The sequence below is a fragment of the Lissotriton helveticus genome, chromosome 1_1 (assembly GCF_964261635.1).
Source record: "Lissotriton helveticus chromosome 1_1, aLisHel1.1, whole genome shotgun sequence".
NCBI classification, from domain to species: Eukaryota; Metazoa; Chordata; class Amphibia; order Caudata; family Salamandridae; genus Lissotriton; species Lissotriton helveticus.
Window position 1 is genome coordinate 1,752,536,701 of NC_136057.1, and position 25,868 is coordinate 1,752,562,568.

Below are 25,868 nucleotides of genomic sequence, written 5' to 3' on the forward strand. Positions count from 1 at the left end.
TCACATCCTTGTGAATATCTCTTAATAGACTTTGTTCCACTTTCCTCTTTACGTGTTGGTGCTTATGGGTCTATACATGACTGAATTTAGATCTGTGTAAGTCAGTAGCCCAGTTTGCCAAAATGATCTAATGCATAAACTTCAGAAGTCCATGGATGACTTTGTCAGACAGTTGTATTGCATAATTAGGCTGCCTCAGCAAAGGGGATGCTTTGTATAGTGCTTAAACAAAAAGAACTTGCAAGCACAATGACTGGACGTGGTGGGTGAAACAATGTCAGACTTAACTTTACCATCAAAAAAAGATACGAGTGCTCCTGTGTCCTATTAGTATTGCCCAACATGGGCACATTAGAAGTGGTGTCTTGAAATTGAGTTCCTTTTGAGAAATACCTGTCCAATAGGTGATCAAAAGAAGCACTGTCCGGGAGTCTGCTTGGATGTCATTATTATAGAAGCTCCTTCCAAGACTGGGATTGGTCATGATATGACAGCTTCTAGACTTCTAGAGTGTTAACTGAGGGAAACGGTGGTGGTAGGATAGTATAAGTGTAGACTTGATATCAATCGAGATTGGAAACTGTAAATTACTTTTTTTCACTGCTAATTCAATTGGCAATCGATTACACCTGTGATTACATTATATTTTAAGAGGGGATTACTATGAGCATTCTTCTGTGAACACGGACCACAAGAAAATGAGTGTTTCCTGAATTAGCAGTGTTTTAAATGCATGTACAAAGTTTTTTTTTTTTTTTATAGTAAATGGGAAAAACAAAATAGTTACCTAACCAAATTCACACCATTTATACGGAAACACAAAAAAAGGAAAATTATATTACAGGACAAAGTAGAACGAGAAAAGAAGAGCTGAAAAGACAACAATATTTTTAATTGTAGAATTATTGAAAGTGTCCATGCACATTCACAGATTTATCCAACATAGAATTGCACTGATGAAATACCTCCATTCATGGATAACCCTCTGTCAGATTGTTCAACCAAGACTCTACGTTTGGTTTTTGTATCATCTTTTCAAAGTTTCTGATTTATTTTAATTGCTCTGATCAATCAATCAATCAGAGCATTTGTAAAGCACACTACTCACCCATGAGGGTCTCAAGGTGCTGGGGGTGGGGGTGCTGCTACTGCTCAAATTGCCAGATCTTGAGTAGTCTTCTGAAGGTCAGCAGGTCCTGGGTCTGCCGTAGGAGGTTGGGGAGGGTGTTCCAGGTCTGCCGCCAGAGGTCCTTCTTCGGATGCAGGGGACGGTGGCGAGGGCGAGGTCGGCGGAGCGGAGCTGGTGGTTGGGGGTGTAGAAGGCGAGTCGTCTGTTGAGGTATGCTGGTGTGATGTTGTGGAGTGCCTTGTGTGCGTGGGTGAGGAGCTTGAAGGTGATCCTCTTGTTGACGGGAAGCCAGTGCAGGTCTCTCAGGTAGGGTGTGATGTGGCTGCGGCACGGCATGTCGAGGCTCAGGCGTGCAGAGGCGTTCTGAATGCGTTGTAGTTGTTTCAGGAGTTTGGCCAAGGCTCCTGCATAGAGAGCGTTTCCGTAGTCCAACCTGCTGCTGACGAGGGCCTGGGTGACCGTTCTTGTTTCGGTGGGGATCCACCTCTAGATCTTGCGGAGCATGCAGATGGTGTTGAAGCAGGAGGATGAGACGGCTTTGACCTACTTTGTCATGGAGAGGGTGGAGTCGAGGATGCACTGAAAGCAATCTCTGTTCATTCCACTGTAAAGAGGAGAGAGACCCATTGTTTGGAAAAAGTCAAAGGGGCAAAGCACTTAATGTTTAAGCCTGATATCAGATTTAGATCAGCAGAAACACCTTACCAAAAATGAGTCATGCTATCACAACAGAAGATTGTATGAATCTATTACCAAAGACTTTACTGAGTCCCTAACTCTTCTCAGCAGAAATTCCCCCAGTCAGGTATCTGAAGAAATGTGCAACATTTTCTAAACAACATTTCTGTTCCATAAACCCGAGATTTAAATTCAAGATTTTCAGTAGATTACCAAGCAAAGCAGACACCAAGTCCGAATGCTTGAGTTATAGACCTAGCTCCTCTAACCACACAGTGTAAAATTGTGGGAGCTCTTTATGCAGGAAAAGATGATTTGATACGTTTTTAAAACTTGGAAGTTGAAATACTTCTTCTAAGAATGATGGTTGAAGCAACTGCAAGTAATCCCACTTCATTTCTTTAACAATGAGATAACTCTCTGAGTGACAAATCACCTTATGTCGATCATCTTACTTTGAAGATCACATTTCTCCTCGACTAGGTGAAATGGCACTTAGTACCCGCTTTGAAATTTTAGTAGTATTCGTTTTACTACAAATCTTACCTAGTTTGATGAAGAGCACCTGAAAAATGTTTTGCCATTAACAAGATCATTATGTTGTACCATAATGATGAGCCAGAAAGATTGCATAATTGTTGTTAATAATCCTGCACCCCCCCCAAATTTAGTTGCCATTCTCTAAGCAAAAGGATGCAGATTTGAAAAAGCTTCGTACAATTGGTCTTCTCTACATAATTTAAGCCACAAATCTAGAAAAGTAGTTTAGAGCTTTATCACACATTAGTACATTTTAATACCCCATTGAGATCTATAGTGAAAGATGACATATGAATGTGTATGGTTAGTGACCCAGCTAAGGAACCACACCTCCTATTAGTGCCACATCCCTCAACCACCCTGCAGGAGAAGCCACTGAATCCATTTGCTCTTGCAGAGCCAATCAATCTTTGCCTAGCCCCCTTATCAAGCTCACAGAACTGAGGGTCATCTGATTTCCCTGAACTCTGTCTCATTTACAGCACCATGGACCGTCCTCAAACCCTTGCGTGTGGCTCCCATCCCACCCACAGTGTCTTGGCTCTACCGTGAAATCACAGGGAAGCGGGAGTTAGCGAGACTGTGATGGTACATGCACTTTGCAGTAACTTAGCCATATAGCCCAGCACCAAGACCGATATAGAGCTGTTCACCTTTAACATCCACTCAAACTGAGATAAAGATGGGAAGCCAAGTAGCTCTGGGGATAGTGGAAATGGAGATTCACACAAACGGATTCTGTCCTCCCTGATGCACCACAGCCATGCACCCAGAGAGTTGCCTCCTGTTCAGCCCCCAATCAGTACATGACTTCGCCCAATGTCAATATTGCTGCAGAACGAGTTATTTAAAGAAGAAAGAAGTGCACAGAAAGCAGTGTAGGAGACCGCCATGGACAAGCCTGACCAAAGGATGGCTGCAGTGCCTAACAACTAAAAGCAGCTTCATTTGCTCAGTCCCTTCTGCTTGAGCTGTCCCTTTTTCTGGGGTTTCACGCTCTACACTTTAGGTCATGCCTATTCCCCAATGGAATGAACTATAGTTGATCAGGTTTACGATCACCATATATTCTCTGTAGCTTGCGCAATTACAGTATCCCTTCTTTTGGCATAAAAACACGTTTCAGGGGTCTTGATAAAAGCACCATACCCAGAGATCTGCTTACGAAAATGGCAAAATACTTTAATAATGATCATTCAGTGAGTTAGCTTTTGGTGCAGTCTAGGTCTAGCCGTTCTGGGGCGTAGCTTTCATTGGCGCAGCAGGTACAGTTGCGCTGGGGCCTAGAGTCCTGAAGGGCCCACGGAACCCAGAGTCCTGAGGCGCCCACTGAACCGGTGAACCCTGATTATTGTAGTATTTTAAAATTAAGACAGCAGCTAGGAAATCCGTTGCATTCCAACCTCCCTGAAACATTGCCCAAGTACTTGTGTCCTTCCACTGCTCAGGCTTTTACACTACTTTTATTCTCTTTTTGTTTGAGCTCTCCTTAGGAGTGCCTGTGTTTGCCTGCCAACCGTGGCAACACCGACCTTTATTTAAAAAGCTCATCCATGGTGACCCCAAATCTCCCTTCCATTTAGATTATAATGTATATTCATTGAATAGCATTCATCAACTCAGAGTATCAAAACTATGCAGATATTCGGGATTCAGCACTTGAATTATGTCCATCTTCTGTTGACTTGTTTTGCAAACTCGATGTCTGTGGCAGAACACTAGAAACAGGGTGAATTATTGTTTCAGTAACTGATAATAATCTCTGTGTTAGCAACTAGCACCTGCCTCATCAAGTTCATGAAGAGGAAATAAGTGGCATGCATTGTTCATTGAAAGCAGCAGGACGGTAATTATAGGCTCTATAACGACGATTGAGTCCACAGTTCGCTTCGCAGAAACTGACAGCCAGGCTTGTCACTGCGCACCCACTGCTTGCAGACCCTCTCCGGCTAATTAGGGCATTTATTCACGCTACGAGGTCCGACAAAGCCCTCAAGTGGTACGTCATAGATGTAGAAACAATCATTGGCAAAGCCATTAGGACTCACCTATGCGAGCTATTGGCTTTGTCAATGTTTTTTCAATGTTGCTACTTACAATGTTATAACTTTTCCTTCTCTAATAAGGCACATTGTGGAACTCTTTTTTTCCTAACAAGGCACATTAAAGAATGGGGCTCAGCACGGGCACTTCTGTTCAACCTGAGACAATTTTCATATAATAAGATTCAATAGTTCCCGCTCTTTTATTTTAGCAGTTATGTTCACACCTGTGTGTTAGGTTTATCCTGAAAACATTGATCAGAGGGAGGCAGAGTGTGCACTAGGTGCACCAGCAGTTTCCAATGCAAAGAAAGCAAGTGGAACGAAATTTAAGAAAACTGGTTGATTTTAGCCTGTCGTCAAGAGGGCACGTTCTGAAGCCTTTTATTTTCAAGTGCAGGCTTCCCCGTGGGTAGGGTGTCAGCTGCTAAAGTTACCTTTCCTCAAATTGTTCATCGAAATGGTGCCTAAATGAAATTCAGATGGGATGATGTTTGAGGAGAGCATCTTAGAAAAGGCATGGCCTGGTTTTAATTCATAAATACAGATTTCAGAGCTTACCTATCCATAGTCGCCACCATTTTGTAGGGCATTGTTGTAGCTACTACATTTACAGTCTTGTAGTGTTTCTGCATTGTCAGGATTTGTAAGTTAGTGCTTGTGTGAGCAGAAGAGGGGCATGTTTTGAATTTGTGAAAGCATATTTTTTTGTTACGTGAGAGCCAGATATGTGCTTTGATCATGCAATAATGAATTTGTTGCTGCTGCTGCCTTAGCATGATGATGTTGAAAGTTGATCTTAGTTTTGGTAGAGGTTGCGGCTTGCTATGTTGTTGGACTGTACATATTAAGGCTGAACCTACATATGGGAAAAGTTGGGTGCTATGCACAAGTGCCAGCAAGGTCTTTTCACTCATAATGCTGCAAACATAGAAGTGCTTTGGAGGTGTGTGTTTGTCGAGAAGAGAAGTGCATCCATACATCTCCCACCACCTTGCCATTTTGGTTAGATTTGAGATTGACTCTGAATTAGTCCTTGGGCATCAGTCTAGAGATCAAGCAATATATCGGAAAGCAGCTAGAATCCTGTTTAAGGCATTGTCTTGTAATTGTAAAGTTTTAATACTCCTCTGGATGATTACATTCTCCATATTTCTGAATGTGTGCTGACGTTGGCTTACAAAATTTGGTTTACTGAAGTGAGAAAGTGCTGTTTGGGAATCTGTTTTCCAAGCCTGAGACACAACTTAGCATTGTCGAAGACACACTGCATTGACGACTGCTTGCACAGTAGAACATAGTGATAAATGTGACATTAAGCTACTAGTATTGCGATCCATTTGAAGTGTTCATGGTGTAGGACTGCAGAATAAGTGTTGGCTCCATTTTTGTGCGCCCCTGTGAGAGCAACAGTATCCCCGTTGCACACGACGTCTCCTTCCTCATCATCTCTCTTCCTTTGTTGACAATACAAATACCAGCTGGATGTGATCCAATTCCTCGCCTTACCTGGGGCTGCCAACTGTAATGTGGGTGTGCTTTCATGAACTCGCAACTTGAGCTCACTCTTGATCTTAAATGTCTCTTTCACTTTGCTTTTTTTATTCTTGTGCTTGTTAACTTGTAGCAAAAATCACCAGATATCTTATACCCCTGCTCTACTTTTGTCTTACAGCAGAGCAGAGTGGAAACCTGTAGAACATGCCACTGTGCCACTGTGCGGTGAAGCACAGCGAGTCGGATATGGAGGGCTGCCAGTTGACTGCAGGCAGCGGAGGGCTGAATGTAAGGTTCTACTCGAGTAGTGGTGAAAACCAGTACCTCCGCTACACGCAAGGTTTGAAGACCGCCGAGGATCTCTGCATTGAAGTCTCACAGAAAATAGGTAAGCTAGGAGGGATGATTTGAATATCCTCCATCTCTTGCACATTCTAGACCGGATGGTAAGGGGATGGTAATTTCTTAAACATGGATACTATGCACAATGCGGTTACGGCACTTTGATCCTAGTGCAGACTGGAGAAAGTCTTTTGTGTCTACTCTGTTTGCTGAAAATGTACTTGGATAAATCTGATGTAAGACATCTATATGACAGCCTATTCTATATTCTAGTTGATTATCTTTGGGACATAGGAGGGGGTGCCAGCTCAGTATTACTCACCCAACTGGAAACATGTTTATTCACATCTCCCTTCTTTTTTTGGGGGGGAAATGCTAGCTGCACCTTTTTACCATCGTCTTTTTACTTCTTTCTGATTTTTTTTTTTTACTTATGATCCTATGATGCTTTGCCATGGACCCTAGTGGAGTGGCTGTTTTTAGGTCGAGTCTGTCAGACTGCGCAAGCCCTTTGGGTCCAAAATATCTATTGTGGACTTTCCACAGGGCCATGCAGCCTGCCCATTTGTTACCCTCGGTTAGATTTATTGTTGCAATCACTTACTTGCATTTTTATTTAATGGCTTTCCTTATCCCAGCTTGTCAATCTTGTTTTGTCCCTCCTCTGGAGCACAGCCTCTTTACTGTCTTTCTGAATGGGTGTTTCCCATCATTCCACTACTCACTTTTAGGGACCTAATGTTTTCTATTTGCTTAAACACTGCATGAGAGTCCCTAACGGCTAGGGCGCTCGACCTCTGACCTGGGGATCTGGGTTCGAGTCTCGGTAACGACGCCAAAAGAAAAACCTCCTGTGATTCTGGGCAAATCAGTTAATCTCCCCTTGCCTAAAATGAATGTGTGTCCGTCCTCATGTAAAGTAACTGGTGCTATGTAAAGCGCTCTGATACCTGATTCGGTTCGGGTCTAGTTCGCGCTATATAAAACTCTGCCAAAAAAAAAAAAATAATGTGTTCCCACTTCTGCCCATGTGGACTTCTCCCCCCTACCAAATACCTACCCCAAACTTTGTATTGTTGTCTCTGTCGTATTGCTAGTGCTTTCGCTTGTGTACTTGTGTGCTGCTCCTCCTGCCAAGCTCTGTCTCCTCCTTGCTCTGTGTTGCTTCCTTACTTATGTGTTTCTTAAACCGCCCACCCCATTGCTTCTCCTCCCCCGCTCCATCATTGCCCCCTATGCCCATTGTGGTTTTTTCATATTTTTTTCTTTTTGATGGGATTGGGGTGAGGACCAAGCAGCAAATTGCATCTGGCCATAAACCTAAGAATAAAAAAAACAGATTTTGTGCTACTTCTTTTATTTTTAATTTACTGATTTATCTTCTATTGGTAAATAGACAAGCATTGGAAAAGTCCTTAAGTTTCGCATTTGGGACCTTTTGGCTTTGTCAGTATATTTTAGCAGTTCTGCACAGCATCGCCAATACCGTGCCTCATGGTAAAAATGGAAAAAATGCATATTGCTTCATATTGTAGCCATGCACACCAAGCATATGGATGCCTACAAAATTACGCTGCAGCTTCTGTGTTTTTATTTGCCAATTCAACTCCGATTGACCTATTATAAAAAAGAAATGCATGAAAGTGTTTTTCTTTTTAAGTGGTTAGAGGGAAGCTACATGGGGCTGTTGGTCTGAAGGAACACAGGCGGTGCAGAAGCAATACTGAGGAAACAGGTGGTGATGGGGGGCAACCCCACGGGCCCGGGGTTGCAAACGGCAGAGTGGGAAAGCAATCAGTAGCACGTAGGACGGGTTAGAAAAGCAAACGTGCGAGAGAGAGCATTTGGAGGTCAGAGGGGTAGAAAAACAGACAAGAAAGCATCGCAGGTGGTGTGTGGCATCACACGAGGGCAAGCACATCAGAAGCGGGCGGGGGTAAAGCACCTGGACGAGAGAGAGAGAGCAGTGCAAAGAAGTAAAGAGATGCACACTAGCGAGACAACTGGAAGACACTTGCACTCTTGTATAGTGCTTAAACAAAAGGAAAAAATAGCACCTGAAAAGCAGGCAGTATAAGGACACAGTATTGTAGCCATGCTCTATGGAAGTGCCAAAGACTAGAGCAGGAAAAAAAACTTACACACACTAAACGAATAAGGAGAAAGCAATTGAGAGTGACCGTGATGCCAATCAATGCTAAGCAAGGGTTGGGTGCTGAGAGCCGGATGTGCGACCATTTGCTTTTGCAACTTGCAAATTGCGAAAGAATTGAGAGTAGCAAAAGCAAATGTACAGGAATTAGTGGCCGCGCATTAAACAGCCCTCCATTTATGCATAGGCCTTGGGAGAAGCGGGCAGGTGCACTGTATGCCCGCACTGATGGACGGCCTCTGTCTTCCGGGTGCCTCGGCCATAATCGACTGCTCCATTTGCCATATTACCGAAGATGTTTTGAAAGAAATAAATACATTTTGCAGAATCGTGTGGCGTCTTTAGTAGCGCAACTTAAATTATAGGTCTTAGCAGCGCCATACAGACCTCGAGGAGAGGCTTTAATCCCCACGGAGAGGAAAACTGCGCCCCAAAGGACTCGGCTACTTTCACTACCAAAAAATTGCTTATTAGGTTTTACCTTCCCTTCGATTTCTGCGGAATGTAGCGTGGGCCAATCAGGCGAGAACTGGGGAAACCTTGGCAGCGCCTAGAGGCGAGACAATATGCCAATAATAATAATAATATAAAATAGCAATAATAATATAAAAGAATAATAATAATTCAATATTCGTAGTATTCATTTTAATAATACAAGTAGTAGCAGCTGTATTATTATTATTGTTCTTGTTATAGAACGGCACAAGCTGAAACCAAATGGAACATTCGACGGTGGTGCACAAATCTGAACTAAATTTGCTTCCATTTTCAAAGCATTACCATGTGATGTAACAGGTACAACATAACGTGCGTGCACCAACACTCGCCTAAAACGGGCAGGTGGGGGTGTATTTATTTTAAACCCTCTCAGGCAAACTTTTCGTTCTCACAAATCAAAGGTTTCAGATCCACTGGCTTAACAATAGCTCCCGTGGTGGGGGAGCGCCCCAGGGGGTCCGTGCAGTACTGTGCAGGGAAAGCGGACCCCTCTTGATTGGGTCTGCAGAAGGGGGGGAGGGGGTGACCCCTCAATGTACTTTGCAGCCCCCCTGCCTCAAGTTTGTTACTTTATTTTGACACATTGCTAATTGGAAGGTAATAATAGGTGAAAGCTCCTTGTTTTAGGACGAGTAGAGAATGTGGTTTCAACATTTTGTGTGAGCTGGACATAAGTTACGTTAGTTTACTCAACAGAAGTGCTGTAAAACTCAAAGCAAGAAAACAACGAAGGTTGTTGTGTTCTTGATAGAGTTCACGTAAAGCTACTAAACCCCATGTTTTATCCCCAAAGAACATTTGTTTATTTTTACTTTTTTTAAAGTGTTGTGTGTTTAGGTACTTCAAAGCACCGTTTGACTTACGGCCAAGGACCTTCTAACAAACAATACGTTAAAAAAAACGTTGAAAGAGTAATTTGCTGCGGGTCAGGCGGAAAGTCCTTTTATTATGGCACCAAGACTGATGTGGCCGTCGGAGTTGGCCATGGCTAAACACGTGATGCAATACAATGTATCTAATTTGATTGACTGTCCATAAGACTAAAACAAGCTCGCGCGGCAGCAAGGAGGAGTAGGGGGGCCTGCGCGATTCACTTGCGGGAGCGATAATTGCTACCATATGGTGGCTCTCGCTCCCACAAGTGAATCTCCAAACGTGCATGCGTTGCCATTGAAGGCAATGGAACGCGTGCACGGTTGTGGGTGAAAAAGGAGACCGATGGCTAAAGGTCTCCTATGCAGCACACTCCTATGCATCGCATGCGCGCTGCGTAGGCGAGACCTAAAAAGAGCTATGATGTGGTCAGCGCTGGATGCATCCTGTCATGTTTTCTCCACACCCTCCCGTGTCTGCTCCTACTCACCCTTCTCTGTGTAGCCGTTTTGTCCCTGAGCACTTAAAATAAACAAGCATTTGCAATGCAATAGGTCTCGCATTTGTGAGAGTTGGCGCTATTGGCATTTTTAAATGAAAATGTCTTTTATTAATTTGTTTTGAAAACCTGCAAGCGGTACAAAAAAACGCACTTTGTACATATAGTCCTTGCTGTCAGTAAAAGAGACTGCCAGCTTTGCTTCTCATAAGCAAGGGCTATAAGTACAAAGTGCTTGTTTACGCACAGCTTGCAGGTTTTCAAACACATAAATAAAAGGCATTGTCATTTACAATGCCAATAGCTCAAACTCTCGCAAATGCACTACCTATTGCATTGCAAATGCTTGTTTATTTGTAGCAGAGGGGCAATGACGCAGCAATGGTGTCATAGGCAACACTGCTGCCGAGGATAATGGGCTTCTCTGCCCCCTAGTTGAGTAAGAGTCATAATAAGGGTAGGCCACTCATCCCTGGGCCTCGGTGCCACTGCACCTGCTACAGCAACGAGGGTTGCCCAGTCCCTGCTGATGAGTTAATTGCAGAGGGGAGTTTGCCCTGCCAGGCAGCCCAGCCTCATAAGACGCTCGTCACCCTGGCACTGCTTCATTTTAACGTGACATCGTGAATTTGTGATCAACGAAATAAATGTATCGAAACTCACACCTTGTTTTACAAAGTATTTGCTGCATTTTGTTCTTTTGTTGCAAATAATAGCTGAACAGGTTACCCCCCTCAATGGTACTCATTCTGTCGACTCCAAAATTTGAAAGGCCGGGTCTTCCGCAGAGAGAATCCGAACCTGGACGTGCACACAAACATACACTGCAGCCCTGCCAAGTATCACGCTTTAGGTGTGACACTAACGCATTTCAGTGTGATGATCCGCATCACTGCACTGAAATGCAAAGTCACGCATTTGTAGCGCCTCCTGAAGTGTGAAGCGCCCAGAACTCTGGCTGGTAACCCACCATTTTTTACTGTGAACAAAGTGCAGAGTGGCAGCGCTCGCTCTATGCTGTTCCCGACAGGCTTGGGGGCTGCCTGAGCTCGTGGGAAGCTGCTACTATTTACAATGTAACAGTCTGACCTCATTAGGATTGGGTTCAACGCGCGGCTGCAGCATTACTGTTTCACTGATCATGTGGGAGTAGGCAGCGAGTGCCCAAATTTGATAAGCGGATTGGTCCTGCTTTAGTTGACCTGCCCGCCGCCGTTGAATTAGAAGTTTGCATCAGCTGGCGGCAAACATTGAGGCTGCAGCCTGCTGATTGAACCACGAACCGGAGTGGTTTACAGTGCCCAGAAAACGTTCCTGACTGTGCAGCAGTTATGTAGCTGAGCTGTGACCCTCGAGCATGTCCGGCGGCCGGCGTTGCTCAAATGCTGCGGGCGGAGTCCAAGTTGGGTTGCTGGAGGCCGGCCTTCCACGCGGAAAGTGCTCATAGTAGCCCAGGTATCATTAATTTGAAGATTTACGATCGAATTTACTAGCACGCAGAGCCCGTGTGCTGTGGGACGATACATTCCTCTTTCGCCTGACTGTTTCACAGCTGATCTTTATAGGCACACAATGCACCTGCTTGTAGATAATGCAGTTATTATAGACGAAGATTGCCGTTTCTTGTGGCCATGCTGCACTGCTGTGTTTTGGTGCTTTTTTTTCTTTTTTTTTTTTAAAATGACGATTTGGAGCAGGCAGAGGGAAAAGGCAACCGGCGCTGCCGTGACCCTCACTGGCAGGGCCCGGTACCACAAGGCTGTGAAGTGAGGGAGCCCCACTGTACTCCGAAAGCGGAAACTCCGCACCTGCAGCCTGGCTCCAAAAAGGAAGGGAGGGTAAATTAGGCCAAACAGGGGCTCGCGCCAGCCCAATTGGGACGCCTTCGCCTGCACTGCACAGTTTCCAGAGGGCAGGCTGTTGGCCTCTCAGGGCAACTTTGGGGCAGCCTGGACTGTAAACAAACCCAGGTGGAAGAAGTCATCATTCACTCACCTTCTTGCTGACGGGGTGCCGGCTTCGGCCTAATGGGCCACTCTCTCCGCACCCCACCTAACTGGAGTGTGGGCATAGGTCTATAGGCCTCATCAAGTACTGGATTTTCAAAGTGCCTGTACACATTTCTTTGTCAGAGAGGAACGTAAAACTACTGCCTTTTACAGTAGTTGTCAACTTACATGACCCACACATGTTTGCAAAACTATTTTTTCACGAGAATTATGTGTAACTGCTTTTTACTAGGTTAGTGCCCTTCCATTTCTGTTGCTTTACAACAGTTTTAAGATATTAGTTTCTCGTTCCTCAAAAGGATGTCATTTCTTATATTTAAATGTTTCCCTCATCTTCATTGCTTGATTTTATTTGCGAGAAAAAGTCACACAATTGTTAAAATGTCACTCATAATTACACTGAAATTATGAAAATGTCACACATGGCAATCCGAAACCTTGGCAGCTATGACACTGTAGCTTCATTAATCTCATATTTAGAAGGTTAATTTATGGAGCGAAACAAACGCACGTCTCTCCGCGAAGGAGCAGTAGTGTAACCGGTTAATCTGCACACACATACACACTCACGTGCGCAAAGCTTCAATTGGTGCAGCAGGTGCAGTAGAAAGGAAAAGAAGCCTGTTTGAAATTACAAAGTATAAGGAAAAAAAAACACCAGACAAGCCATCTTTAAACACCCAGAACTGCAACATTTAAGGACGTATCACAATATAGAATAAAAATACTCAATTGGCAAAAAATTTGTGACGTAAATATCAACTAAGAAAATGCTATAAAGTTATGCACATATAGACAAGCATAGGTGTAATATACTGAACTTCACATCCATCTGTCTTGACAATATGTAGAGTTCAGTATAGTATATGTATATTGTCTAGGTACATAGATTTTGAGTTAGATATACTAAATCTGTTCTTGCCCATATACAATTAACCCCACAATATTTTGGTAGTCGCTATTTAGGGTGTAATATTTTTGCACAATAATATTTCTTTTACATTTTCTGGTACTCTATCCTGCCCTGAGCTTAATTTTCAATGGAATAAGTACCGGATCCCAAAGGTTATTTAAGAAGCCCGCTGCCCCCACTATGGAAGGTCGGGGTGCACAATACCTAGGCTGCAGAAATCCACCTCATGCCTTTTTAATCCACCCCAGACAGTCCCTGCCTCTTTATCTCACTCTTGTAGGATTTGTATCCCTGCTTTCTTCCTTTGTTAGTCTTTTTCCGTCTTTTTCTTACTACTCTTTCCCTCCTTCTCTGTGTTTCTCTCCTGTTTGGATCAAAATCTGAAAAGAAGTGTCGGTTTCAAAAATTAGTGCTGGTAGGCCGCACCTGCAACCACAGGCTCAAATTAAGCACTGAAATCCTCCCCAAGGAGCGCCTCATCAAACACCACCAGGAGCCTCATTGTGCTTGTCTTACCTGAGCCACGGTTTCTCCCAACCAGGTAAAGGTAAAAGCTACCTTTAATGTGGGACTTTAGATTGAGGAACTCAATAATGTATGGTAAAAACTGAAAAAATAATATTTGGGAAAGGATGCAAGCATGCCTGCACAAATGCTGTGATGATGTTAATGGTGGGAGTGGTGGTAATGGTAAGGGTGGCTGTAGTAAAGGTGTAGGCAACGGCTTGGACTGGCGTCCTGATAAAATATGTATTAAGTCTAAAGCAATAAAAAAAAAGCATTGGCAAAACCAAGAGGTCTTGCCTACGAGAGATCTATTGGCCCGGTCAATAGGTTATTTTGCCATGTTGCACAGCAGCGCAAATGCTGTGCAGAAAGGTTTTCTCCCAACCATGCAGTACCCAATCATGACCCGTAGCCACATTTACTTACATAAAGAGGGGAAGCATGTTTACCCATTCCACAGCATGAAATCTAAGGATTGTTTTAAAATGGGCATTTAAAAAAAAACGAAAATGAAAACTCAACATTAACTTTATTGTGAAATTTTCACGTCTGAAAATATAGTCCACTCCAAACAAGTGATGACCTCCTTTCTTGAGAATGTCCTTTAGGGTGTAAATGACAACTTGTGGAGCATTCTGACCATTCAAAGGTTGCTACTCGTGCGTCTGCACATATGCATATGTAGTGGCAGGCATCTAGCAATTCTTTTTGTACTAACGATTTACAAAAAACATCAAAGATGGCCACCCATGCGCTTGCGTACATGGCATACACAAATGTCCAATATATAATATATATAAAATAGGTACGTGCAGCGCGATGTGTCGAATTTCGCCCAATCGCGGAACTCCGTGAAATCTAGTAGAGTTTATATGTAACTTTGCAGAATTTAGCGAAGTGGAAACTGCGAGTAGCGGCCATCCCTACTAGAATGCTGGAATTAACAAGCATTGGCATAGCCAATAGGTCTCGCATTTGAGACCTTGTAAGTGTTTAGCCATGCAACAGTTGGTGTTGTTGCACCAAGGATATTCTGCTGCATAACTAAATTCTTATAGGGTCCAAAAAGCGAGACCTATTGGCTATGCCACTGCTTGTTTGTTTTTTGTAGTTGTTTTTGTTTAAGTTGCCAGATCTACAATAGCTGGACATGGTTTTTGTTAACAGTTCTTTGCATCAAATGAACTTGTTTTCATTGCTCTGAATGTTGTTTCCATTCTGGTTGTAGGAAGCAGTAATTCCCGGGGGTGTGGGGGCTGCCTAGCTGTGCTCATGCGCCAAACTTTGCAAATGAGAAAAAGCCTGGTGCAGGCGCAATTTACAAGTGTGGAGTGAGTGAGCCCCAGGCAGCGTGACTCACTCACACAGGAGTTCATGCACTGCACCTGCATACTCCGCATGGATGAAGTAAACTCGACCCAATCCCTCCCAGGCATCAAACATGTATTTACCAAGAAACTCTGAGAAGAGCCTGCCTGCTGCTCTGAAGGCTGGTGGTGTGGGTGCCTGGTGAAAGCGTGAACTGGAGGCTGGTGGTGTGTGTGCCTGGTGAAAGTGTGCACTGACGGCTGGTGGTGTGTGTGCCCGGTGAAAGCGTGCACTGATGGCTGGTGGTGTGTGTGCCCGGTGAAAGCATGCACCGACGGCTGGTGGTGTGTGTGTGCCTGGTGAATATCGTGCACTGACGGCTGGTGGTGTATGATGGCAGGTAGTGTGTGTGCCTTGTGGAAGCGTGCACAGACGGCTGGTGGTGTATGTGCCTGGTGGAAGCGTGCACTGACGGCTGGTGGCACTTTTAAAAGCCACTTACTAAATGTCTCAGGCGAGGCCTAAACATGGATGCTGATCTCCTGGATGTTCATTGGGTACCCCATGACTAAAGGTCCTATTATAAGCATTTGTTGATACTGGAGACACAGCACAGCTCAATTTTGCCAAGTTCATACTTAGAGTACCTCTTGTAGTCTAGGTTTTCTTTTTTGCAATCTGGAACTTGCAGTCCTGAACTTAAACAGGACCACAAGTCCTGGACACACATAAAACAAGCATTGACATAACCAGTGGGTTCTGCTCATTATATATTGGCTTTGCCAATACTTTTCCCCCCATGTCCACCATGCGTAACTCACACAAATGTGGCAGCTATTTTGGAATTATATTTCTTGAAGCAAAAGAAAAATCAATGTAAGATGGCTGCCATGCACACTCAAGTGTTGCAGCCATTTTGGAATGCTTTTTTTCTTAAAGCAAAAAAATTAAATAATTTTAAGAAGGCACCCATGCATACGAATGTAAAGCAACATTCTTTGGATGATTTTCTTTTCCTAGTTTACTTTTAATCTGCTGTTTCAGAACATAAAATTAAAACAAAGTATGCATGGGATGCTGTGCAAATGGAATCCAGCCAGCTGCCTGGTACCAATGTGCAGCTGCAGGGCCCTCACAAAAATTCTTTAATAAAAGGTGGTAGTGGTGGGTGGTTGTTGATAGCAGAGCACAGGGGGAAAGCGAGGAGCTCAAAGCAGTGTGCAGCAGCTTCTGGCCCTCTTAGAAAGGGAAATAAGAAAGTGGTTGCAATGAAGAGGGAAGGAAAGAGAGAGGCACTCTCTTTGAGTACCCGAGAAAAAGTGTTCCCTGACATCAGCAGTGGAATAATAAAATGTATCAAATCAAAAACATTGAAAAGAAGAGATACTCCAGGGTTGGGAAAAGTTAAAGGAGAAGTAGAAAGCCACTGAATAAGTAACTGAGTTCTGTCTAGTCAAAGAATCCATTCAATTATGTTTAGGGGGCTTACACACAGCGTACTCTAAGAATTGCATTGTAGAAAGTGTGCTTTCAACAATGGACAGCTGAAGCTTTGTATACACTAGACCTAAAATTCAGTACTGGATGAGATCCTTAAACGTAGAATTTGTAAACATCGGAGCTCTGCCGTTCCACAGATGTGTGTAGCTGGGGGCAGCTTCTTGAAGTGACAGTGCAGGCTCATGACACCAGTGCAGGGCTCTGCTGGAATCATAAGCTCCGAAATGAGTTATCTTTGACTTCTCCCTCCTGTATATTTATGAATACTTTGTAATGGTCAAAGTGCCTGCTGTCAAATATGGGGCTACTTGAAGCAGATTTTTTTACTGGAAGAGGGCTTAGTCACTCTAGCAGAGAGAGCCTCCACCCCAGAAAATAAAGCACATAGAGGAGTTCGCTTGATAAGTACACGAGTACCCTAATTTTCCGCATGGGCTTCAGAAACGTTTGATTGCCTCTTTTGTAGTTGCCGCTATAGAAATGATCATCAAATAGAAAAATCTGGATAGTGCTTCATTAAAAGGTAGCAAAGGCTCCGAAGAGGTAGCCGCCGGTTGGAGCACTTCTGTCAGGAAATTAGTCCTGACGGCCACCGTAGGGAGTTCGAGGTGGAGAGCCTCGGCCGCCCTAAGCAACACCATTGCGTAACTGGCTCCCTCCTCCATAGCCACGGTAGGAGGAGACTGCATACCATAGCCAGGCTAGGTGTCAAGACCACTGGCCTCCCCCAAATCCTCTGCCCAGTCCGGATCATAAGCACCGTCCTGTGCTAGAGGGTCCTCAAACCCCTCCCAGTCCTCCTCTTCCTCCGAAGTCTGCAGAACAGGCTCAAAATAAGGCGGAGGGACATATGGCACAAAAGGGCCCATCAGCGTTGACATCGGCATCAGGCGACGCCGTTCTGGCACCGTGTCCGGGCTGAACCTGGGGACGACGTCGTCCCGAGGAGCGGGCGACGTCGGAAGCGGTGCTGGGGAGATCAGCGCCGATGGAGGTGACACTAGGTCAACCGGCGTCCATTGGGATCCGATCTCGGATCCTTGGGGGGCCTGCGGCGTCTGGGCCAGAGCCGCCGGCGACACCGGGGCCAGAGCCGCAGCCGCCAGAGATGGCAAAGCAGGACCCCCAGTCGGGCCCGCGGGGCCCACAGGTGCACCGGTGGGGCCAGATGGCCCAAAGAGTCGGGCCATGGCAGCAATAAAATATTGCACCTGAGCAGGGGGGGTAGACTAGGGGCAACGCCAGAGCTGCGGGGGTGGCACCACCCGCACCCTCCGCCCTGCCGCGCGACGGGCGAGGGGAAGTCGAAGAGCGACGATGCTGCTTCAACTTGTTCTTGGAATGCTTCGACTTACCTGACCCCGAGTGTAAATACTTAGATCCAGAAGAATGATGGTGGCGACTCCGCGACCGGTCCTTCGACCTCCCACCGGACCGGGACCTCGAGCGGCCCGGAGCCGACTGCTGGACTTCAAGCAACTTTCGGGACTGCTCCCGCAAAGTCTTCAGCTCCATGGCCCAGCAGTCGGGGCACGACTTGGGGTCGTGGTCGCGTCCCAGGCAGTGGAGACATACGCTGTGTGGGTCCGTCACTGACATCATGCGGTGACAGTCCCCACAGTTCTTGAACCCGGGCATCCCTACGACACCAGGAGTCGATTGACTCGAAAAGATGAGGTAAAAGGCCTAAAAAATTCTGTCAAAAAGGTGACTGGGGGTACTTGCTCTACCCGGATCTGGGCTTGCTGGCGCGGAAAAAAAGTCCTGACTTCAGCGCGCGTGGGCTCGTCTAAGTAGCTCAGGCGACGTCATCCCGGTGCCAACGATGCACGCGGATCCGTACGACGATGCGTATGGACGCACAGGGGTACTGCTGATGAAAAACTTTCCGGGTCCAGTCTGACGCCTCTGGCTAATTCTAAGGTAAGGAATCTATCACTACTAATGTTTCTTACAGATCTACCGTTACCAAATGTAAGTAACTTGTGCATTTATTTGTCTCAGTCACAGCCATTGAAGTTTGTACACAGTGGTGTCAGCATGCAGTACCTGCAGCATCGACACAAGAGGTGCATGCCCTGAATGGAATAATATTTAGGGAAGCGTATTCAGATGAGAACACACAGCTTCTATGCTCAGGGTACCTTCGCATAACTGTGTTATTCTGGGTCCATTTATAGGTCGAGCCTGCGACAGCGCATGCATGACTGTTGTTTATACCAAGGAGCTTGCAGCCTGACCATTGCTTACCATTTGTGGGCTTCTTTGTCACTCTTCTTTGGTGCCTCTTTATTTGCCAGCACATGCTAAGCCGTCACTTTGTTGCCGCTGTTATCGAGGTACTAATTTCATTTTCCCTCTCTCCCCCTTGTACCTGGTGCTTCTTTCCCCTCCCACCTACCCCCCTTCTCGATGTTGCTGCCTCGCCGGTATTATTTGTTCCTTTTTTAGGTCTTGCCTGAGACGGCGCATTCGCTGTCTCTTCGAGACATTTAGTAAGTGGCTTTTAAAAGTGCCACCAGAGGCATTTGCTGGCCTACAGCTTGCGTTCATGAGCTCGTGTTTGTGCACAGCTGCCATCTGTGTTTTAATTGCTGGAATCAGGCTCCTCTGCTCGCACTCCCCCTCCTCTTCGTGAGTTTAATTTGTGTCTACTATCACTGTGAATGCTTCTGCTTCCACCAGGCACACACACCATCAGTCGTCAGTGCACGCTTCCACCAAGCACACACACCACCAGCCGTCAGTGCACGCTTCCACCAAGCACACACACCACAAGCCGTCAGTGCACGCTTCCACCAAGCACACACACCACAAGCCGTCAGTGCACGCTTCCACCAGGCATACACACCACCAGTCGTCAGTGCATGCTTCCACCAGGCACACACACCACCACGTCAGTGCATGCTTCCACCAGGCACACACCCCACCAGCCGTCAGTGCACGCTTCCACCAGGCATACACACCACCAGCCGTCAGTGCACGGGTCCACCAGGCACACACACCACCAGTCGTCAGTGCGCGCTTCCACCAGGCACACCCATCACCAGCTGTCAGTGCACGCTTTCACCAGGCACACACACACCACCAGCCGTCAGTGCACGCTTCCACCAGGCGCGCACACACACCACCAGCCGTCAGTGCACGCTTCCACCAGGCGCACACACACCACCAGCCGACAGTGCACGCTTCCACCAGGCACACACACCACCAGCCGTTAGTGCACGCTTCCACCAGGCACACACACCACCATCCGTCAGTGCACCAGGCACACACACTACAAGCCATCACACACTACCAGCCGTTGGTGCACGCATCCACCAGGAACACACCACCAGCCGTCAGTGCACCAGGCGCACACCACCAGCCGTCAGTGCACCAGGCACACACACTACCAGCCGTCACACACTACCAGCTATTGGTGCACGCTTCCACAAGGCACGCACCACCAGCCGTCAGTGCATGCTTTCACCAGGCACACACACACCACCAGCCGTCGGTGCACGCTTTCACCGGGCACACACACACCACCAGTCGTCAGTGCAAGCTTTCACCAGGCACACACACACCACCAGCCGTCGGTGCACGCTTTCACCGGGCACACACACACCACCAGTCGTCAGTGCAAGCTTTCACCAGGCACACACACCACCAGCCGTCGGTGTACGCTTCCACCAGGCACACACACACCACAAGCTGTCAGTGCACGCTTCCACCAGGCACACACACCACCAGCCGTCAGTGCACGCTTCCACCAGGCACACACACCACCAGCCATTCGTGCACGCTTTCACCGGGCACACACACCACCAGCCGTCAGTGCACGCTTCCACCAGGCACACACACACACCACCAGCCGTCAGTGCACGCTTCCACCAGGCACACACACCACCAGCCGTCAGTGCACGCTTCCACCAGGCACACACACCACCATCCGTCAGTGCACCAGGCACACACACTACAAGCCGTCACACACTACCAGCCGTTGGTGCACGCTTACACCAGGCACACACCACCAGCCGTCAGTGCACCAGGCACACACACTGCCAGCCGTCACACACTACCAGCTATCGGTGCACGCTTCCACCAGGCACACACCACCAGCCGTCAGTGCATGCTTTCACCAGGCACACACACACCACCAGCCGTCGGTGCACGCTTTCACCGGGCGCACACACACCACCAGTCGTCAGTGCAAGCTTTCACCCGGCACACACACCACCAGCCGTCGGTGTACGCTTCCACCAGGCACACACACACCACAAGCTGTCAGTGCACGCTTCCACCAGGCACACACCACTAGCCGTCAGTGCACGCTTCCACCAGGCACACACACCACCAGCCATCCGTGCACGCTTTCACCGGGCACACACACCACCAGCCGTCAGTGCATGCTTTCACCAGCTACACACACCACCAGCCGTCCGTGCACGCTTTCACCTGGCACACACACCACCAGCCGTCAGTGCAGCAGGCAGGCTCTTCTCAGAGTTTCTTGGTAAATATGTGTTCGATGCCTGGGAGGGAGTGGGTCGAGTGTCCTTAATCCATGCTGAGTATGCAGGTGCAGTGCATGAACTCCTGTGTGAGTGAGTCATGCTGCCTGGGGCTCACTCACTCCACACTTGTAAATTGCGCCTGCACCAGGCTTTTTCTCATTTGCACAGTTCGGCGCATGCGCACAGCTAGGCAGCCCCCACACCCCCGGGAATGACTGCTTCCTACAACCAGAATGGAAACAACATTCAGAGCAATGAAAACAAGTTCATTTTATGCAAAGAACTGTTAACAAAAATCATGTCCAGCTATTGTAGATCTGGCAACTTAAACAAAATAGCAACAAAATACAAACGAGCCTTGGCATAGCCAATAGGTCTCGCTTTTTGGACCCTATAAGTATTTAGTTATGCAGCAGAATATCCTTGGTGCAACGACTCCAACTGTTGCATGGCTAAACACTTATAAGGTCCCAAATGCGAGACCTATTGGCTGTGCCAATGCTTGTTTTAAAAAAGTGTTTTACAGCGCAAACTTGAGCGCTTTAGGAGCACCAATTACATAAAATTCCTGTTTTTTATTTAGGCACGTGGATATTACATTACATTTATGTTTTTTAGGTCTCGCCTAGGCAGCGCTTGCGCTGTCTCTAAGAAACATGCTGTATTTAGGTATGGACTTGAATCTTCGCCTACTCTCCGCCCATCTTTTCAATTGGTTGCTGTGCCTGTCCTTTGTAAATGCTGGCATTTGATTTGGTATTAGGCTTATTAGTCCTTCCTTGGTACCTCCCTGTCTTCTTTTTTTAAACTCCCATCAGGACTAGACCTTTTACATGTGTTGTTACTTGAAATCTTTTATTTACAGTCTGTAAGCACTATCTAACTAATGACTTCCTCCTAGCTGCTGTTGGAGGCAGGACAAGCTCTCCCACTTTACCCACACATGTAACGAGGCACAACTTCATCTTCAACAATGGAAGATGCCCCTTTCACTTCTCTGGCGCGGCTCCCCAAACTCTCTTTTTTCAATATTTATGTGCTGTTAGAAAGGAGCGCGGCACGGACGGTGTGCTGCACTGCTTACGAAAAACGTACAATATTGAAAACATAGACTTTGGGAGAAGCCCCTTCCATTTCTCTAGTGCAGCACGCAAAACACAATTTTTTCAATATTATATGCTTTTAGTAACCATTGTTGCACGCAGCCTGTGCAATGCTGGTTACTAAAAGCACACAATATTGAAAAAATACTTACGCTTCACTCTCACTACCCTTTTGGGTATCCACACTTGTCCTTCCCTCCCTACCTCCCTCCCCCACCATCTCAATCAGGCCAAGGTGCATGATTTCAACCCCCTCCCACCTCAAAACCCGAGGAAGGGTCATTCTCCCACGGCACGTGTCCAACTCTGCAGCCGCCAGACAGAGCCATGCTGGCATTTCAAGGAAGTCTGGTGCCGCAGGGGTCAGAGGTAAGCAGAGAGCTTCAGATCACGCTCTGCTAGTAAACACCAAATAACATGGTACCCGCAACACTAATCAGCCACCAGCCCAGGCACAGTAACTGGTTATTCCCATTAATCGATATTCAGTGATCAACAGAAGTTCAATGTTCCAAAACATTGTCTGAAAAGCGGAGTACGTCTGCATTAACTACTTATTATTTGAAATTCTAATACTCCGCGGGTAAGGCCTACACATTGGTTTTGTGCGTACGCGCTTGCATCTTTGCTTGCAAGTCTATGCCTTTCTTTGCAGCTAGTGGGGTACTTTTGGTAGGTAAACAACTAAACTTTACCTAAGAAACATCTTTGTTGGAAAGAAAAGTGAGAAGAGATATATTATAAACACCCTTATGTTCGCAGTGCAGTTACATTTCGACTTGCGTTTTATTGTAGTAGACATACTGAGAGATGAGAAGTTGTAGCTGTGTGTCCAGAACATTTGCTCAGCCGTGTGTCACTTTGCCTCGCCCGTTTGCATGACCTTGTATGTTTGATCACTTATTTTTCGCCCGTTTAAAGTATGTTATTGCAAATGGCCCAATCTCACGAGGGGGACTTTCAGTCAACCCATATAAAAGGCAGCTGCCCATCCGAGAACACCATTTACAAATCTTCGTGCCAATGAGGATGAACACATTCTGGCATACCTGGAATTTAATTTGGATCAAAAAGAAGAAATTAAACTTAAAGCACATACTTAGTACATGCATGCACTCGCCACTGCACAGCTATCTCACAAACATAATAACAGTACAAGGTGGCTTAGTGAGTTAAACATCGCTGCTGACTTGGGATGTTATAGGCGGAACATACTTCTGAGCTGGGTAAATGTTATATCTTTACAATGAGTAATGGTAACAGTTGCAGTTGCTATTTAAAGCACTTAAAGTTGACAGGAGTGTCGCTTCAGATTTTTTAAAATTCTTGTTCATATGGTTCTCAGTTCAAGGTAGCAACACACCTTAACAGCAGCCCCTGCAAAACACCTAGTGGTAAGGGGTAAGAATTTGCCTAATCTTCATTTGCAGAGAGACAACTGATTTGCAGAGGATCACACAATGTTAGGAGTCAAGGGACAACTGTGATTAGTGGGCAAGTCTGCCGTTTACACCACTGACTCTTGTTGTTTTCCTGCTTCAGCAGAAATTGTATGGCTGCGCATAAAAAGGAGCCCTATAGTTTCATCTGAAGATAGCATAATTTGAAAAGCAGTAAATTCTTCAAGACTCAGCATGCTTCCGACTGACACCCCCTCTTCGGCCTGCAGGTAATGGTGTAATTATTTCACTGCCAATGCACGTGGTACATAACTTTCCTTATCAAGTGCTGTTGTGCAAACACCAGGAAGAAAGTGCACAGGTGATTTGTCAGGGTGGTAGTAAGCGGAAGAGGGGCACTGACAAAATAGCCGTTTACCAGCGATGCTCTAGTTTTCGAAGGGTGTTGCAGAGTGTTCGGGTTTTAATTAGAAATCGGGTTTGCTGATGTCTAGACTGAAGTGGATGTAATTTATGTCCCCGGAGGTACTCCAGCTAATTCCTGGCTAGAGGTTTTGTTTTCCAGTGATTCGAAGAGCGTTCGGATTCTATCTATTTGCTAAGTCGTGGGGGGGCAGGAAACCTCGACCGGATCACAGTTTTCTGACGGAGGCATTTTAATTTATTCCACATTCAAATAAGGTAGACGAAAAACTAGATACATAACTTACCTTCTAAGTTTAAGGCATGGATTCACCTAAGGAAATAATGTTTTCTGGGGAACTCTATTTTTCTACTGTTCTTCATTACCACATTTGCTGCAATTAGAAACAGTCTGACTCAGGTTTGATGCACTAAATAAATTGCTGTATAATTATATTAATATATATATATGGTTCTGGTCAAAACTCTGTCATCATTGAAATAAAATAACCCTTTCTAGACTATACCACTCCTCTACCCCGCCTTGCCTCATCTCATACCTATTTTACTATTCAGAGCTCCCAAACAAGCCATTCTACACCCTTCCCTCTGACACTTCCCCTCTCCACTTCCCGTTTACTCATCCCAAAGCTCCTCCTACTGCTATGAGCTCCAAACAAAAGCATTTCCAGTGCAAAAGGTCTAGCATTTGTGAGAGTTTGAGCTATAGTCATTATCAATGACAATGACTTTTATTTATGTGCTTTGAAACCTGCAAGTGATGCGTAAACATACACTTTGTAGTTGTAGCCCTTGCTTACAAGAAGGAAGGATGGCAGTAAAAGAGGCGCAGTTGCTGCCAGCCTTGCTTCTCGCAAACAACTAGAAGTACAAAGTGCGTGTTTACGATGCAAGTTTCCAAAACACATAAATAAAATGCATTGTCATTTACAATGCCAATAGTTCAAACTCGCAAATGTGAGACCTATTGCATTGTAACTGCTTGTTTTTGTTTAGGCACAGGAACATTACATTACATAACGTTACATTTGTAGGTTTTTTGTTTGTGTATAGGCGTGGGGTGATTAGGCTATTTTTGCTCAGAATTACAGGATGTTGAGCCAAAGCCGAGACTTGAACCCGGCTCCCTCAGTTCCATAGTCAGCAGCTTTGGCTATACCGACACACACTCTCCACAATTGGCATCTCAGTATGAGTCACAGTTTTCGATTGTACGGGATTGGTTGACAGGAGGGACATGATCCATTTGACCGCCTTGCTTCTGTTTTTGCCTTTCAGGGAGGTGGTGTGTCTTTCCCTCACATGCCTGGGAGGCAGTGCGCCACCATAGTGTGTGCACTCAGGGCTTTAAGTGGGCCGGGTCTGAACACCAGCAGTTTTTAGGTCTCGCGTTAGCGAAAGACCTATTGCTGCCGGCTTGCCGGGAATGTTGGACATGGGATGGGCACACGCTTTCCCTCGGCGATTTCATCGCCTGCACGTGCACGTCCAGCACGGCGCCGTGCACATCCCCTGTCCCACATTCAGAGCAAGTCAAGCCTTTCGAAATCGCGCGCACACTCCCACAGAGACAGACACACACACACACACACATACACAGCTACACACACGCGCGCACACACACACACCACACACACACGCACCCCCCTCCCCACGCACCCCCCTCCCCACGCACCCCCCTCCCCACGCACCCCCCTCCCCACGCACCCCCCTCCCCACGCACACCACCACCACCACCACCACCACCACCACCACCACCACCACCACCACCACCACGACCACCACCACCACCACCACCACCACCACCACCACCGTGATGCTCCCGAACTTCGGGTAAGCTGTTCCTAATGAGCCAGATGATTAGCCTGACGGCTACATACATACATACACTACATAATGCAATTCTTACGTGGAGGGGAGCCTTCCAAAAAAGATACCTCTGCGTATTTCTTTGAT

General features: G+C 46.3%; 1 protein-coding gene across 1 annotated transcript in view; it reads left to right on the forward strand.

Moving 5' to 3' along the window:
• TYK2 (tyrosine kinase 2) overlaps positions 1-25,868 on the forward strand; it is a 523,599-nt gene that overhangs the window by 64,560 nt on the left and 433,171 nt on the right. Inside the window, exon 2 of the mRNA XM_078640035.1 lies at positions 6,065-6,274. Within this exon, the coding sequence (XP_078496161.1) occupies positions 6,091-6,274 (184 nt within the window). The 5' untranslated portion in view covers positions 6,065-6,090. The remainder of the gene's footprint in view (positions 1-6,064; positions 6,275-25,868) is intronic.